This window comes from Lithobates pipiens, unplaced genomic scaffold, assembly GCF_037356315.1.
Source record: "Lithobates pipiens isolate NorthernLeopardFrog02 unplaced genomic scaffold, aLitPip1_a1.2 Scaffold_1, whole genome shotgun sequence".
NCBI lineage: Eukaryota > Metazoa > Chordata > Amphibia > Anura > Ranidae > Lithobates > Lithobates pipiens.
The window spans coordinates 190,782,044-190,799,944 of record NW_027507685.1 but is presented as its reverse complement, the minus strand read 5'-3'; the positions used below and the strand labels follow the sequence as shown (position 1 = coordinate 190,799,944).

Sequence of the window (17,901 nt, the reverse complement as noted above, 5' to 3'; positions counted from 1 at the left end):
AAAAATAGTTTTTGCTAGAATCAAATATCCACAAAAAAAAAAATATTAAAAAATTTAAGAATTTCTTCATCAGTTTAGGCCAATATGTATTCTTCTGCATACTTGTAGTAAAAAAAAAAAATCACAATAAGCGTATATTGATTGGTTATAGCGTCTATAAAATTGATTTATGGCATTTTTATTATTATTTGTTTTTTTTACTAGTAATGGCAGCAATCTGCGATTTTAAGTGGGACAGCGATATTGCGGCAAACAGATCGGACTATTTTTTGGGTCTATTGACATTTATACAGAGATCAGTGCTATAAAAATGCAATGATTACTGTGTAAATGTCACTGGCAGTGAAGAAGTTAACACTAAGGGGCGATCAAGGGGTTAAATGTGTTCCCTGGGAGGTGTTTCTAACTGTGGGGGATGGGACTGACTGGAGGAGGAGAGAGATCGTTGTTCCTGATCACTGGGAACAGCAGATCTTTCTCTCATCCCCTGTCAGAAGGGGATCTGTCTGTTTACATTTACAGATCCCCGTCTGGCTCTCTTTCCTGCGATTTTCGGGTGGTCGACGGAAATCATGCATCGGGCCCCCCACCGTGCGGCTGCTATGGCTCTTAAAGGAGCAGATGTTCAGCCCAAAATTGTCCCCAAATGATGTACAAGTCAGCAGGTGAATCAAGCCTGTATTTTTGTTACAGAAAGCCACTGGTTTTATTGTGTAGCATTACAACCTTGGTCATTGTGTGTGCCAGCTGCCAGCAGCCTTGCAATCTCTCTGTCAGGACTGGGGTCACATTAGCTGAGTAAGGGAGAGAAACTGAGGGGAAAAAAGAAACATTGGAGTACTAGTCAGTACCAGTGCATTTTCTTTGTAAGAATAAATCACCTCTAATGTTGGGTGTCCCCAGGGGCTGACTGACCATTCGGCCACTCAGCACTGCCCGAGGGCCCCGGGCCACTAGGGGGCTCCATCAGGGTTGCCAGCCTCATTAAAACCAGGGACAGTATGTAAAAATCTGTGTTTTTTTTACATCTGTCTCTGAAATGTCCCTTACCAACATCCTTTTGGTCTAAAAATCCTGAGATTATAGCTGCCCCACCTCCCCAGTACCTTCTCAGCCAATAGAACCATGTCTGTGTGTGCGTGTGTGTGTGTGTATATACTGTGTGGCCCCATAATCTCTGATTGCCTGGGGGCCCCATAATCTCCTATTGCCCGGGGGGGGGGGGGGGGCATGAGTTGTCAGTCCACCCCTGGGTGTCCCATGTATGTGAATGTTGCTCAGATATGTAAAGCTATGCCTTTAGATTTTAGTTTTTTTTTTTTACATTAGGTTGCCTTGGGATTGTGCAGAATTGTAAAGGGTGCCTCCACTGATAAAAAGCTGACAAACATTGCTCTGGAGCAGCTTCCTGAAGGTGAAAAAGGTGGATGGTGCCTGGGCAATGTCAGCACGGCTGCTGGTAATCTCCTCTATAGGCACATGTGACAAAGCAGGAGCTATAGCAGCTGGCAGTAATCGCTTGTAGAAAAATCGAACAGGCTACTGTACCAAAGTCATTTGATCGACTGACTTTTGTACAAATCAGCCCGCCCATGGATTGAAATCGGGCTGGCCGCTGCTGAATTGGCCAAATTTTGATGTTTTCATGTATGGCAGGCTTATAAGGCTACATGCCTCCTTTTGATACTTATTATGCAACCTCCAGGTCCCAGCAGCCAGAAGTCCTTACTTTCCCTGCCTAGAGGATTATTCAGACCTGATAAGCAAGTGACCTGGAATGGTATGAGGAGATGTTTTCCTGCAGTGACGCCTCCCCTCACTGTGTCCAGCCTCATACAAATGAGGAGGTCCGAGAAATCACTCTCTGTAGCATCACACTAATGCTGCGTACGCACGATCAGAATTTCCGTTGGGAAATATTCGATGTGAGCTTGTTGTTGGAAATTCCGATGCACACACTGCAATGACTACTGCACTATACCATGGTACCCGCACTGCCAGAACTCCGGTGAATGAAAGATATTTCAGACTAACCAGGACAATCTAAAACTAGAAAGGGTACATACTCCTTGTCCAATACATCAGAGAAAATTAAAGTACAATTCCAGCTTACACCTAACTAGCCTTAAAAACTTCCCCAGCCCCCTTCCACCGTCTATGCTGACAAAACTTTGTCAAGAAAAAAAGATGTATATACTTACCTATTTTCAGCCTACTCTGGTCTGGTTATCTGATCCGTCTCCACTTTGTCAGCTAGCAGCGGCTGCAGGGGAGAGGAGGCATGGCTGACAATGGATGCACATAGGAACCAATGGTAGAGAATCACGTGCCCAGACCAGAATGGGCTGAAAATAGGTATGTACACCTTTTTGCTGTTTTTTTTTTATATAGGTTAGTCAGCATAGGCGTTAAGAGGGGGAGGGGACAGTTGTAAGGCTAGTTAGGTGTAAGCTGGAATTGTACTTTCCACTGGTTCACATCGCACATGATCTGCACAGGAATCGCACAGCATTCCTGTGCAAATCACATGCGATACTGTGTGGTGAGATTTGAACCCATTCATTTTGGATGGCTCAAATTGCACTGCATCTGCGTGAAGGCAGCTTTTTGTTGTTTGCGCTGGAAACTGATTCGGCAAGCTTGCTGCATTTTAGCGACCTGCTTTTGGGGTGTTGTTAACTTTATTGACACTTGCAGCAGATCGCATTAACACGCGGTTCGTTAAATGCACAGGAATCGCTGCATTTTGCATCAGTGTGAACCAGGGCTAAGTGTTAGAGCCGGTTCACACTGCGAGGCGACACCGACTTGCCTCGCCGCGACCTGCTGCGACCTCAGCGGCAACTTGCAGATGACTTCTGTATAGAAGTCAATGCAAGTCGCCCCGAGGTCGCCCGAAAGTATTACAGGAACCTTTTTTCTAAGTCGGAGCGACTCGAGTCGCTCCTCTCAGAACGGTTCCATTGTACAGAACGGGGGCGACTTGTAAGATGGCGGCGAGGCGAGTCGTGTCGCCTCGCATCGCCCGCAGTGTGAACCGGCCCTTAGGGTGCAGGTCAGCGTTCCCCTGTTCTGTGTTACAACAGCAGTGAGGTGAGGTCTTCTTAAGCTGGTCATACATTATACAATTTTCTTGTTCAATTTCCTTCAGCTTTACATTATTTTGTACCAAAAATATGCAGCAGAATACATATTGACCTAAATAGATGAAGAAATTCGATTTTTTTTTTTTTTTACATTTTTTTTATTGGATATGTTTTATAGCGGAAAGTAAATTTTATTTATTTATTTTCAAAATTGATGGTCTTTTTTTGTTGTTTATAGCACAAAAAAAAACAGCTGATCAAATACCACCAAAAGCTCTACCTGTGGGAAAAAAATTACAAAAATTGTATTTGGGTACAATGTCGCACAACTGCGCACTTGTCAGTTAATCTAACGCAGTGCCGTAGCGCAAAAAATGGCCTGGTCATTGAGGGGGTAGACCTTCTGGAGGTGAAGTGGTTAAAAAACTCATTGTATAGAAGTGCGGTTTGGTTTGCAATGCTATCCGGTGGATTCAAGCACAGTTTGCAACCTGTGTTTGGTGCGTCATTAACCACTTGACAACAGGGCACTGCTCCTCGTGACCAGACCAAATTTCAGCTTTCAGTGCTCACACACTTTGAATGACAATTACTCAGTCATGTAATACTGTACCCAAATGAATGAATTGTCCTTTTTTCATATAAATAAAGCTTTCTTTTGGTGATATTTTATCATCTCCAGGTTTTTTATTTTTTGTGCTATAAATGAAAAAAAGTCTGAAAATGTTGGAAAAAAATGTTTCTTTGTTTCTGTGACAACATTTTGCAAACTATTCATTTTTCTTTATAAATTTTGGCCAAAATATATACTGCTACATATCTTTGATAAAAATAACCCAAATTAGTGTATATTATTTGGTCTTTGTGAAAATTAGAAAGTCTACAAGCTGTGGTGCCAATCATAAAAAAATTGATCACACCTGATGTTCTGATGGCCTATCTCATTTCTTGCGACCCTAACAAGCCAGTAAAGTACAAATAACCCCCAAATGACCCCTTTTTTTCAAAGTAGACATTCCAAGGTATTTAGTAAGATGCATGGTGAGGTTTTTGATGTTGTCATTTTTTCCCACAATTCTTTGCAAAATTAAGTTTTGTTTTTCCACAAAATTGCCATTGTAATAGGTAATTTCTCTCACATGGCATGTGTATACCACAAATAATACCCCAAAATACATTCTGCTACTACTCCTGAGTATGGCGATACCACGTGTGATACTTTTTCACAGCCTGGGCACATAGAGAGGCCCAACATGCAGGGAGTACCTTCAGATGTTCTAGGAGCATAAATTACACATCTAACTTATTGACTACTAGGGGTGCACCGAATGGGTTTTTTGGTGCCGAAACGTATACCGAAAATGAAAAATACACTAGACCGAAAACCAAAACCGATACCGAAACAGCACTGATACCGAAAATGACTCTTTTAAAAAAATATTTTCATATAGGAGATGGTCAGAGAATGCAGACATGGTACAGGAGATGGTCAGAGAATGCAGACATGGTACAGGAGATGGTCAGAGAATGCAGACATGGTACAGGAGATGGTCAGAGAATGCAGACATGGTACAGGAGATGGTCAGAGAATGCAGACATGGTACAGGAGATGGTCAGAGAATGCAGACATGGTACAGGAGATGGTCAGAGAATGCAGACATGGTACAGGAGATGGTCAGAGACTGCAGACATGGTACAGGAGATGGTCAGAGACTGCAGAACATGGTGCAGGAGATGGTCAGAGACTGCAGACATGGTACAGGAGATCAATGCAGCCTCACCAGTTCCCCTCAGATGCAGCCTGCCTGATAAAAATACATGCAAAGTGTTTTCCATGTATTCCAATGGTTTTTCCGGTGCGGATACTGACTGCATGGTGTGAACTAGAGCCATTGGAATACATGGAAAACACTGTGATGCATTTTGTGCAAAAAAAAAGCACTGCATCTGGTGTGAACTGGCCCCAAGCAAGCTACCTGGTTCCGTTACAATAGACTTCTATTGGGAATGATCATATCGTTACCTCTACTATCAAATGGCGATAAAAACCTAGCTGGGTCAAAATCAAGATTATTATTATTTTTTTTTTAATATGGCCAATAAAGGGAGCACAGCCTTTGTCCTGTGACCTGGTTTTATATAGCATGGCTACGTTCACACAAGTGGCCAGAGGTGGATGGTTTCAGAGGCAAACAAATGACTCTTTTGGATGCAGCAGCACTGTGGGCACAAAAAACTTGTGATTTAGCTGCGGACAAAACTCTGCTGTAATGCTTGCCCTGGGCACACTCTTTTCCCCTCATGCAGCTTGCTAGTGTCTGAATGCAGCTTCACCCATGCCCGGATCAGAATGGTGATCTCCGTGTGTCATTGAATTGCCTGGGCGGCTGCAGTAACAATGTTTCGCCTGTCGGGGGGAGGAAAGGAGGGAGGATGGAAGACTGGGGACGAGTCAGGAAAACACCCAGGCCCCGCCCCCATTATCGGCAAGATTTTCCTTTTTGGCAATTTGCCGAAAACACAATTTTCGGCCGATATGTTTTGGCGGCCGAAATTTCGGTTATCCCTATTGACTACCTATTACACTTTTGAAGGCCCTGGAGCACTAGGACAATGACACGTGTCACTAATGACAGATGGCACTGATGCATGTGACACGGATGACAGATGGCAATAATACGTGGCACTGATGACAGATGGCACTGTGTGTTAGTGTAACTGTTTTTTTCACTCCTGCTGCAGCACGGAAGCTCTCCCTCCTCACATGCTGTCTCGTGAGTAGGGAGAGCCAGCGATGAGAGATGATCTCATATGTTTATATATGAGATCATCTCTCATTGGACACTCCGATCGAGTGCTAAATGGCCACTGTGATTGGCCATTTAGCACGATCTGTGATTGGCTATGTCCAAGGGACACTCCCAACACAGATTTCCCCCGCCACGCATAGGGGCAATGTAAACAGGAGGACGTCCACAGACACCCTCCCGGCAATTGAGCGCCGTGCTGTAGCTGTCTTTCTGCTTTAGCACAGACGGTTAATATTGTATTGACACCTGCTGCAGATCGCAAGATAGATATATATATATATATATATATTTTTTTTTTTTTTTTTAACCACTTCAATGTAGCAGGCTGTCATGTGACGTCCTGGACTTTCGGTGGCAATATTTGAATGAGCTACAGGCTCGCCCGTGCAATTAGCGAACCGCAGAAGCAATCCACCGCCGGTGGAAATCAGCCATAGAGATTCCTGAGGGATCTTATAAACCCCTCATCTCTCTATAAAGAGGACCTGTCACGCCATATTCCTATTACAAGGGTGCTTCTCTGGCCTCTCCCGTGCCATCGGGGCCCTGAAGAAAGAATCACCCGGTGCCGCGATCGTGGCTGTCAACATGAGACCGGTGAATTTTGTTTTCACAATCTCATGCTTCCTAGCCTGGAGGAGAGATGTGGGGTCTTAAAGAGGAAGTAAACCCTGATGAATTTACTTCCGCTTTCATTCCCTGCAAAGGTAAAGCACAATGGACTACTATGCATCGCATAGTAGTCCATTATGTGTCACTTACCTGACACAGGAGCTAGCGAAGTCACCGCTGTCCCCTGTAATACGGCGCATCCATCTTCTCGGTGGGTCTTGCTGCTCCGCTGCTGTCATTTGGCGAAGCCGCGATGACGTCACTCACGCGCATGCGCACGGGAGCCGACGTGTGCGGCATATCGCCGCTGACGGTGGCGCGCTCAGTGCGCCGCTGTCTAAGGCACATGCGCCGCAGACAGCGGTGCCTGTCTTTCGGCAAATATCTCCTAAACCGTGTAGGTTTAGGAGATATTTATTGGACCTACAGGTAAGCCTTAATCTAGGCTTACCTGTAGGTCAAAGTGTGTTGTAAGGGTTTACAACCACTTTAATGACCCCGCATTTCTGCATAAAGAGGACCTATCACACACCATTCCTATTACAAGGGATGTTTACATTCCTTGTAATAGGAATAAAAGTGATCAAAAAAAGTGCAAAAAAAAAAAAAAAAATTAAGTAAAATAATAATAAAAATTTTAAACGCCCCTGTCCCTGGTAGCTCGCGTTCAGAAGCGAACGCACGCGTTAGTTCCACCCACAGATGCAAAGGCCGCTCAAACCACACAGGTATTGCCCCATGCATTAGAGCATCTGCAACAATTCTAGCGCTAGAACTCCTTTGTAACTCTAAACTAGTAACCTGTAAAAAAAAATAAAAAATCAAAGCCTCACCTATGGAGATTTTTAAGTACTGAAGTTTGGTGCCATTCCATGAGCGTGCGCAATTTTAAAGCGTGACATGTTAGGTATCTATTTACTCGGCGTAACATCATCTTTCACATTATACAAAAAAATTGGGCTAACTTTACTGTTTTGTTTTTTAATTCATGAAATTGCTTTTTTTTTTTTCAAAAACAAAGGCGTTGAGAAAAATTATTGAGCAAATACCGTGCAAGTTAAAAAGTTGCAATGACCGCCATTTTATTTCCTAGGGTGTCTGCTAAAAAAAATAACGTTTGGGGGTTCTGAGTAATTTTCTAGCAAAAAAAAAATATATATATGATTTTTATATTTAGGAGAGAAGTGCCAGAATAAGCCCGGTATTGAAGTGGTTAACATCATATGATTAGAAATGTTATTTTATAGCAAAATATTTGTATAGTTTACACTAAACAGAAATATGGCCGTGCGCTGCTAAAGTGTTCAGGTTTGACTTGAAGAAAATGTGGTGAAGGTGAATTCTGATTTATTACCTCAGGTATCAGTAATGTATGTCAGTATAGGACTGAGAAGCAGGGACATGTTTCGTTATCACCCAGCAATGTATGGAACATTCTAACATAAAACTTTCCTCATCTCCCTCATTCCACTTGTGTTTCTAGAAGCCTCGATTTCCATCTCTCCTCTTCTTACGTATTTATGTAAATGAGGCCGCCATGTTTCCCGCCTCTCGCAAAACAAACGTGGGAGGGAGGAGTAAACACACCAAAATGGCGACACCCTTTACCTCGTGCCAGCAGCCTTAGCAACAGTTGCTGGGAACTGAATTGTAAGATGGCGGCCGCTCCTGCCGAGGAGGCGCCATGACAGTTACTGGGAGAAAGGTGTCGCGGTGGCAAAATAAAGCCGAACCTTCTGTGTCATGGCTGTATGGGGCTGAGGAATGCCATAAAAGTGTGAGCTGGCGGGTTTTTACAGCCCAAATATCACTAATCTGACTAGGCTTTGGTCGCGCCGAGCACCTCTCCCTTTGTAGTCCAATCAACATCCGGGCACGCAGGAAGAAGCGGCCGCCATTACTGTGTCTTCCTCCTGCGAGGGGGAGGAGTGGTCGACAAGATGGCGGCCGGCGCCCGTTAACGTGACATGGTGCCTGTTATAAACAATAAAATAACAGAGCACCGCTTTCGTGGTATTGTAAACAGGGGGCCACGGGGCGCCGCACAACTGGCATAGCCGTATGAGCCGCCTGCACCGGTTGCTGGCCATGCTTTTGGTTTATAAGCGGCTATGGAGTCGTCTTCCTTCTACTTCTTGTGTTTGTGTTCCAGACGTGGAGGGTGCGGCTACGTTCCAACATGGCGGCTCCCACATAGGCAGGAAAGCTTCTTCGGCGTCTCCCTGCCAACGTCCCGTCATGAAACAGCCAATGAGAGAACGCAAATAGCGGCTCAGTGCTGAGACCACTGAGCGTGTGCAGACTGAGGTGGAGGAGTACAATGCTCCATACACCACAAGTGTACAAATCACCTCATAAGACGGAGAAATACACCACACAGTACACAAATCACCTCACAATTCTATATTAGCAGAGGAATACAATAATTCATACGCCCCAAAGTATCCAAATCACCTCAAAATCCCACATTATGGCAGACTGAGGTGGATGAAGTACAATACTCCATATACCACACCATATAAAGTTTGCCGCACACTTCTATACTATCACAGACTGAGGTGGAGGAGTACAATGCTCCATACACCACACCGTGTACAATTCACTGCAGTATTCTATACTATCACAGACTGAGGTGTAGGCGTACAATGCTCCATACACCACACCGTGTACAATTCGCTGCACACTTCTAAACCATCACTGACTGAGGTGGAGGAGTACAATGCTCCATACACCACACCGTGTACAATTCACTGCATTATTCTATACTATCACAGACTGAGGTGGGGGAGTACAATGTTCGTCCATACACCACACCATATGCAATTTACTGCACACTTCTATACTATCACAGACTGAGGTGGACGAGTACAATGCTCCATACACCACACCGTGTACAATTCACTGCAGTATTCTATACTATCAAAGACTGAGGTGGGGGAGTACAATGTTCATCCATACACCACATCATATGCAATTCACCGCACACTTCTATACTATCACAGACTGAGGTGGAGGCGTACAATACTCCATACACCACACCATGTACAATTCGCAGCACACTTCTATACCATCACAGACTGAGGTGGAGAAGTACAATGCTCCATACACCACAATGTGTACAATTCGCTGCACACTTCTATACTTTCACAGACTGAGGTGGGGGAGTACAATGCTCCATACACCACACTGTGTACAATTCACCACAGTATTCTATAGTATCACAGACTGAGGTGGAGGAGTACAATGCTCCATACACCACACCACGTATACATTCAACCTGGTAATCTTTTACCTAAAAGTCACATATAATACAAAACAGATTGGCTGCAATATATGTCAACGTGCAAAAAAAACCCCACATATTAACCTGCAAAATAGTATGGATGGGGTCCTAAAGAGACTTTGTCACTTTACCCATTCAGGACAAAATAGCAGTCTTTTTAAAAGCCCCCCATTGTCACTTATTCTCACCTTCATCCTGTATAAACTCCAGGTGGTGTTGGAGCTTACACAAGGTTGATGATATGGTAGCCCTGCTCATAGGACGGAGTTTGGTTCTGACTAGAAGTCGACCGATATGGGTTTTTCTCTGGCCGATGCCGATATTTAGAAATCGCTGCAGCCGATGGCCGATATACGATACGATTTTTTTTATTTTTTCCCCTTCTCCTTTTTCCCCTTCATCTCATAATCATAATCGCAATGTGATTTGTAGCGGCGCTTCACGGGCACATTTAACCCCTTCCTTGGCCGCTAGCTGGATTATAAGTGGCCCGCTAGCAGCCGAATAGCGCCGCTAAAATGACGGTAAAACGCCGCTAAAACTGGCAGCGTTTTACCGTCAACGCCCGCCTGCTCCAGTGTGAAAGTAGCCTTAAGTAATACAGAAAATTTCTTACATTTAGACATTTACAAAACAAACTTCCAATCAGTTCACTTGTATGTATAATTTAGATAAAAAAAAAAAAAAAATTAAATACACAAAAACAGGTGATCAAAACTTTTGGGTGAAAAAAAATGGGCTAACTTTACTGTTTTAGTTTTTTTTAAAAAAAACATTAGTGTATATTTTCCAAAAAAAATGCGATTGAAAGACCGCTGCGCAAATACCATGTGACATAAAATATTGCAACAACCGCTATTTTATTCCCTAGGATCTCTGCTTAAAATATATATATATATATATATATATATATATATATATATATATATATATATATACACGTTTTGGGGGTTCTAAGTGATTTTCTAGCAGAAAATATAGGATTTTTATGTGTAAGCATCAAGTGTCAGAAAAGATTTAGGCCGGGTTCACACCGCTGCGATGCGGGAACGCCGCGAATCCGCGGCGTTTTCCCGCATTGCATTACTCCCGCCGGCAGTTCACACTGCCCTATGCGGATGGCTGGGAGTGTCAATGATATGTTAATGACACCCCCAGATCCGTCCGCATATCGCAGTGCGATCTGCCGACTCGCACAGGAATCGGATCGCATGGTGTGAACCCCCATGCGATCCGATTCTGTTGCGGACCAAAAAAAGGGTCCCGTGCGAGTTTGCTGCGGGAGTGATGCGAATTCAGCCATACTATCTGTATGGCTGAACTCGCATCGCTACGGAGATCGGATGTGATTTGCGGTGCGAATCACATCCGGATCTCCCCCCGCAGCAGTGTGAACCCAGCCTTAGTCTTTAAATGGTTAAACTGAGAACTCTACACACAGAGTTGAGTTCATTCATAAGTGTAAACATTGTATCTCTTTACTCTTCTCTTGGCAGACTGCCCAGAGAGGAAAAAAGTCTCTTCACTGATGTCTTCAGGCAACTGGCATTGACTTCTATTACTGAAGTAATTTGCAAGTCGCGCTGAAGATATCATCGGCTTTTTTTTAACAGCACAATCGGCCGATGCTGATTAATTAAAAAACGCCAAATATCGGCCGATATATCGGTCGACCTCTAGTTCTGACGATTGCCCACTAGGCCTGAGAAATGCATTGCATAGGGACCATTCACACTTGTCTGTTTTCATGCGGCAAATCACATACATTTTCTTCTGAAGTTGAAATCCTATTCTGTTCTATGTGGCTGGTTTACATTTATACCTCTTTTGCATGGGTACTTACACCTGTAGTCTATCATTATTATACAGGATTTATATATCGCTAACCGTTTGCGCAGCACTTTACAACAGTGTAAATTTTCTGTCCCCTTAAAATAACACAACACACAGCCATTAATATCTAAACCGCTGGAAACAAAAGTGAGTACACCCCTGAGTGAAAATTTCCAAATTGGGCGCAAAGTGTCAATATTTTGTGTGGCCACCATTATTTTCCAGCACTGCCTTAATCCTCTTGGGCATGGAGTTCACCAGAGCTTCACAGGTTGCCACTGGAGTCCTCTTCCACTCCTCCATGAGGACATCACAGAGCTGGTGGATGTTAGAGACCTTGCGCTGCTCTACCTTCCGTTTGAGGATCCCCCACAGATGCTCAATAGGGTTTAGGTCTGGAGACATGCTTGGCCAACCCATCACCTTTACCCCCAGCTTCTTTACCAAGGCTGTGGTCATCTTGGAGGTTTGCTTTGAGTTGTTATGTTGGAATACTGCCCTGCGGCCCAGTCTCCGAAGGGAGGGGATCATGCCCCGCTTCAGTATGTCACAGTACATGTTGACATTCATGGTTCCCTCAATGAACTGTAGCTCCTCAGTGCTGGCAGCACTCATGCAGCCCCAGACCATGACACTCCCACCACCATGCTTGACTGTAGGCAAGACACACTTGTCTTTGTACTCCTCACCTGGTTACTGCCACACACGCTTGACACCATCTGAACCAAATAAGTTTATCTTGGTCTCATCAGACCACAGGGTATGGTTCCAGTAATCCATGACCGTAGTCTGCTTGTTTTCAGCAAACTGTTTCCGGGCTTTCTTGTGCATCATCTTTAGAAAAGGCTTCCTTCTGGGACGACAACCATGCAGATCAGTTTGATGCAGTGTGCGGCGTATGGTCTGAGCACTGACCGGCTGACCCCCCCCCCCCAACCTCTACAGCAATCATACATCTATTTCCCAAAGACAATCTCTGGATATGATATGACGCTGAGCATGTGCATTCAACTTCTTTGGTCGACCATTGCAAGGCCTGTTCTGAGTGTAACTTGTCCTGTTAAACCGCTTTATGGTCTGCAGCTCAGTTTCGGGGTCTTGGCAATCTTATTATAGCCTAGGCCATCTTTATGTAGAGCATCAATTCTTTTTTTTCAGATTCTCAGACAGTTCTTTGCCATGAGGTGTCATGTTGAACTTCCATAAATATACAGTATCTCACAAAAGTGAGTACACCACTCACATTTTTGTAAATATTTTATTATAGTTTTCATGTGACAACACTGAAGAAATGACACTTTGCTACAATGTAAAGTAGTGAGTGTACAGCTTGTCTAACAGTGTGAATTTGCTGTCCCCTCACAAATAACTCAACACACAGCCATTAATGTCTTGAGACATGCTTGGCCAGTCCATCACCTTTACCCTCAGCTTCTTTAGCAAGGCAGTGGTCATCTTAGAGGTGTGTTTGGGGTCGCTATCATGTTGGAATACTGCCCTGTGGTCCAGTCTCCAAAGGGAGGGAATCATGCTCTGCTTCAGTATGTCACAGTACATGTTGACATTCATGGTTCCCTCATTGAACTGTAGCTCCCCAGTGCTGGCAGCACTCATGCAGTCCCAGACCATGACACTCCCACCACCATGCTTGCCTGTAGGCAAGACACACTTGTCTTTGTACTCCTCACCTTGTTGCCGCCACACACGCTTGACACCATCTGAACCAAATACTTTTATCTTGGTCTCATCAGACCACAGGATATGGTTCCAGTAATTCATATCCCTAGTCTGCTTGTCTTCAACAAACTGTTTGCGGGTTTTTTTTGTGCATCATCTTTAGAAGTTGCTTCCTTCTGGGATGACAGCCATGCAGACCAATTTAATGCAGTGTGCGGCGTATGGTCTGAGCACTGACAGGCTGACCCCCCACCCCTTCAACCTCTGCAGCAATGCTGGCAGCACACATACGTCTATTTTCCAAAAACAACCTCTGGATATGACGCTGAGCACGTGCACTCAACTTCTTTGGTCGACCATGGCAAGGCCTGTTCTGAGTGGAACCTGTCCTGTTAAACTGCTGTATGGTCTTGGTCAACGTGCTGCAGCTCAGTTTCAGGGTCTTGGCAATATTCTTCTAGCCTTGGCCATTCTTTATGTAGAATATAGAACAATTCTTTTTTTTGTTTTGTTTTTTCAGATCCCCAGAGAGTTCTTTGCCATGAGGTGCCATGTTGAACTTCCAGTGACCAGTATGAGAGAGTGAAAACACCAAATTTAACACACCTGCTCCCCATTCACACCTGAAACCTTGTAACCTTAATGAGTCACATGACATCGGGGAGGGAAAATGCCTAATTGGGCCCAATTTGGACATCTTCTCTTAGAGGTGTACTCATTTTTGTTGTTAGCGATTTAGACAGTAATGGCTGTGTGTTGAGTTACTTTGAGGGGGCAGCAAATTTACACTGTTACACAAGCTGTACACTCACTACTTTGTAGCAAAGTGTCACTTTTTCAGTGCTGTCACATGAAAAGATAAAATATTAACAAAAATGTGAGGAGTGTACTCACTTTTGTGAGATACCGTATATGTATATTATATAAATAATTAGCATTATGTTTGATATTTTATTCCTTTATTGGGTCATTTTGTGTCACAATTTGGTTGTTTTGTTTTTGGGGGGGTTGCCTTTCTTCTCTTAGCAGTTCTGCATACTGCGTATATTAGAGGTCGACCGATATGGGTTTTTCTTTGGCCGATGCCGATATTTAGAAATCGCCCCCGCCGATATATGATGCCAATTTTTTTTGGGCCAATATTTTTTATTCTTTTCCCCTTCATCTCATAAAATCTAACAGTTAGACACCTTTCATCTGCCTTTTTTAACAGCACAATCGGCCGATACCCATTAATTAAAAAACGCCAAATATCGGCCGATATATCGGTCGACCTCTAGCGTATGTATATATATATATGTATATATTCAGATCTATATAAGATTTTGTTTTATGATTTAGTGTTTTATTTTATTAATGCAACAAAGTTTTTTTTGATTTTGCACAAGCTTACGTATGACTGTATATCAAAATCTATATTTTATTTTCTCTTTATTATATTTAGTTGTGTACCATTTTTTGGGAGATTTTCTGTCAGCTCCGTTGTATAGAAGGTGATTTTTGCACACAGGCCGCAGTCCGTCTTTCCGCCACGCCCCCTCCCTCTCTCCTCAGCACACCGCGCGGCGCATTCCCCGCCTCCATCTTATTGTCTCCGGAGGAGGAGGAAGACAGGAGGCGGTCGCTGACAAGATGGCGGCTCCCAGGGAGGCGTGAAAAGAGGCTCCGGTGCCCTATCCCGTGTTCGCTCGCCGATTTCCCCCGGCGGCTCACTGGTTTTGAATCGCCCTCACCCTGGTGCTCCTCGGCTTCGGCCCGTTTGGCCGGTTTTCCTCTCAGATCCGCCCGATTCAGGGAGATAAGCGGTGGCGGCGGGGGTGGAGCCTTCACTTTCCTCCTCCATCACCGGCGGGCCAGCCGCTTTCTCGGTCCCGGCGCTCCCCCTCCCCTTCACGTAACTACTCCCCCTCTCCTCCCGGTTTTGTTGGCGGCCCGTGTCCCCTCCCGGCGGCTTGGTGTCGGTGTGTTGTCGCCCCGCTCGCCGCCATCTTTGATTCTCCCTTTATTGGTTTGTTTGGACGGCACAAGATGGCGGCTCCCATGGACTCCCTCAGCTCCGCGGCTCCCGGGTGGCTTTGAGAGAAAAGAGCGGAGCGGAGAGGACAGAGAAGCAAGCGAGGAGGAGCGGGGGGCTGTCGGGGTTCCACAAGCCGGAGTGAGGGGTGGGAGAGACTCCATAGGCGGATCGTTTTCTCTCTCCGGCCGCCGTCATAAAATGGCGGCTCCCATGGAGGGATCAGCGCCTCAGTGAGAGCCGGCTAGGCCGCAGCCCGCCTTTCTCCTTTTATCACCCCCCAGCTTTTATTTTATATCCGGCCCGGAGGCCTCAAACCCCCCCCCCCCCTTTCTACAAATTACCCACTAAATCCTACAACCCGCCAGCATGGCTTCCACCCAGGCCGTTACTCCCGCCTCGGCCGCCCTGCAACCCCGCTGGAAGCGAGTGGTGGGCTGGTCGGGCCCGGTCCCTAGGCCCCGGCATGGACACCGGGCTGTCGCCATCAAGGAGCTGATCGTGGTTTTCGGTGGAGGCAACGAAGGCATTGTGGACGAGCTCCATGTCTACAACACCGGTGAGTGCGGAAGGGAGGGGAACTACAAGTCCCGGCAGGCTCTGCGGCCTACACACTGCTTTACGGCTACAGTCCGGACAGACCGTTATTGTACAGATTAGGAGACTACATGTCCCAGCATGCTCTGCTTAATGAGGCTGGGAACCGGCGGCCCTGACAGCTGGAGGGAAAGCAGGAGACTACAGATCCCAGCATGGGCTGTGCTGGTGAACTACACATCCCAGCATTTGTTAGAGCCTGGAACCGCGGCTCTGATAGCCGGGGGTTATTGGGGAGAAGGCGGGAACTGCAAGTCCCAGCATGCCTTGCTAGTCTAATAGCTGATTGTGCTGGTGAACTACAGATCCCAGCATGCATTGTTAGCCTGGCACCTAGACACTGGAACTGATAGCAGGGGGTGGTGATTGGGGAGAAGGCGGGAACTACAAGTCCCAGCATGCCTTGCTAGTCTAATAATGAGCAGAGTGAGTTCGTGAGCTACAAGCCCCAGCATGCATTGTTAGCCTGGCATTGAGCTGATTGTGCTGGTGAACTACAGATCCCAGCATGGGCGGTGCTGGTGAACTACAGATCCCAGCATGTATTGTTAGCCTGACACAGACACTGGAACTGATAGCAGGGGGGTGATCATTGGGGAGAAGGTGGGAACTACAAGTCCCAGCATGCCTTACTAGTCTAATAATGAGCTGAGTGAGTTCGTGAGCTACAAGCCCCAGCAGGCATTGTTAGCCTGGCACTGAGTAAGAACATGGAGCCAGCGGCCCTGACAGCAGGGAGGGGGTGATTGGGGAGAAAGTAGGAACTTCAAGTCCCAGTATGCCTTGCTAGTCTAACAGTGAGCTGATGGGGGTAGGTTGGTTGTTGAACTAAAAGTCCCAGCATGCATCGCTGGGTTTTCACTGATCTGGTTGTGTTTCCTGTTAGGTGAACATTGCTTTGCTAGCCTAGTACGTAAGTGACGTGATTGTGAAGAGGCCTTTAGGTGAACCACAAGTCCCAGCATGCTTTCCTAGTATAGAACTGAGCTGATTGGGTGGGTTGATTGGCGAACTACAGGCCCCAGCATGTATTGTTAGCCAGCTTGAAAGAAGGCATCTTCTGGTGCACTACAACTCCCAGCATGCATTGCTGGCCTGGTACATAACTGGGAGGTGATGGTTGGAAAGGTGGGGTGGGTTTTTTGTGTAAACTAAAATTCCCAGCGTGCCTTGCTAGCCAGCTGGCAAAGTTTCCCAGTTTAACTAAAAGTCCCAGCCAGCATGCATTGATTGCTTAGCCGGGTTCTGTCTTGATGGAGCCTGGAAGCAGTGGTCCGGACAGTTGGCCTTTGAACTGTGGGGTTCCCAGCATGCATTGTTGGGTAAGAAACAGGCATTTCCGGTGAACTACTGGTCCCAGCATGCACTGCTGGTCTGGCTCTTGGCTGGTTTGACAGTTGGAAAGATTAGAATCTCTAGACTAGAAGTCCCAACATGCATTGATGGTCTAAGATAGATGATTCTGTAAAAGGATCTTTGTTGGACTAAAAGTCCCAGCAGTAGCGGGTGCAGCGCACACTCCAGGGCATGTTTATTTGTAAATGTTGGGTGTGGAGGGAAGAGCAGTGTACAGGGGATAGGCGAGATGTAGCCGCCGCCGCCCCCTCCCCGCCAGCCAGCGATGCACTTCGGCGCTTTTTAAAATCCACAAAGAAAAATGGCGGGTTTACCCAGCAGGAGGATCCGAGACAGACGGGAGGGGGCGGGGCGCCGAGACACAGTGGGCGGTGCTCGGATGGGAGGACGTAAACGTTGATCGGGCAGGCGAGGATGTGGGCGTGGTCAGCGCTGTGGGAGCTCATGATCTCCCCCTCCCCTAGTGGCAGCACACGCTGCATGTCTCATCGACTGCACACAGCCAGTGTTCAGGCAGATGTAATGGACAGGCTGACTGTAGCTGTGCACAAATCACGTGGTTTTATCCTCGTATGGTATTTTTTACAGAATGCTATGAGGGGCGTACTTGTCAGGCTTGGAAGTATAGTGAAA

General features: G+C 45.9%; 1 protein-coding gene across 8 annotated transcripts in view; it reads left to right on the top strand.

Moving 5' to 3' along the window:
* Positions 1-14,898: 14,898 nt before the first annotated feature.
* HCFC1 (host cell factor C1) overlaps positions 14,899-17,901 on the top strand; it is a 60,576-nt gene continuing 57,573 nt past the window's right edge. For 6 of the 8 annotated variants that reach the window (XM_077479068.1, XM_077479069.1, XM_077479064.1 and 3 more), the window contains exon 1: positions 14,899-15,874. In XM_077479068.1, coding sequence (XP_077335194.1) covers positions 15,685-15,874 — 190 coding nt within the window. In that variant the 5' untranslated portion in view covers positions 14,899-15,684. The remainder of the gene's footprint in view (positions 15,875-17,901) is intronic. The other 2 variants (XM_077479067.1, XM_077479061.1) reach the window with 1 other exon arrangement.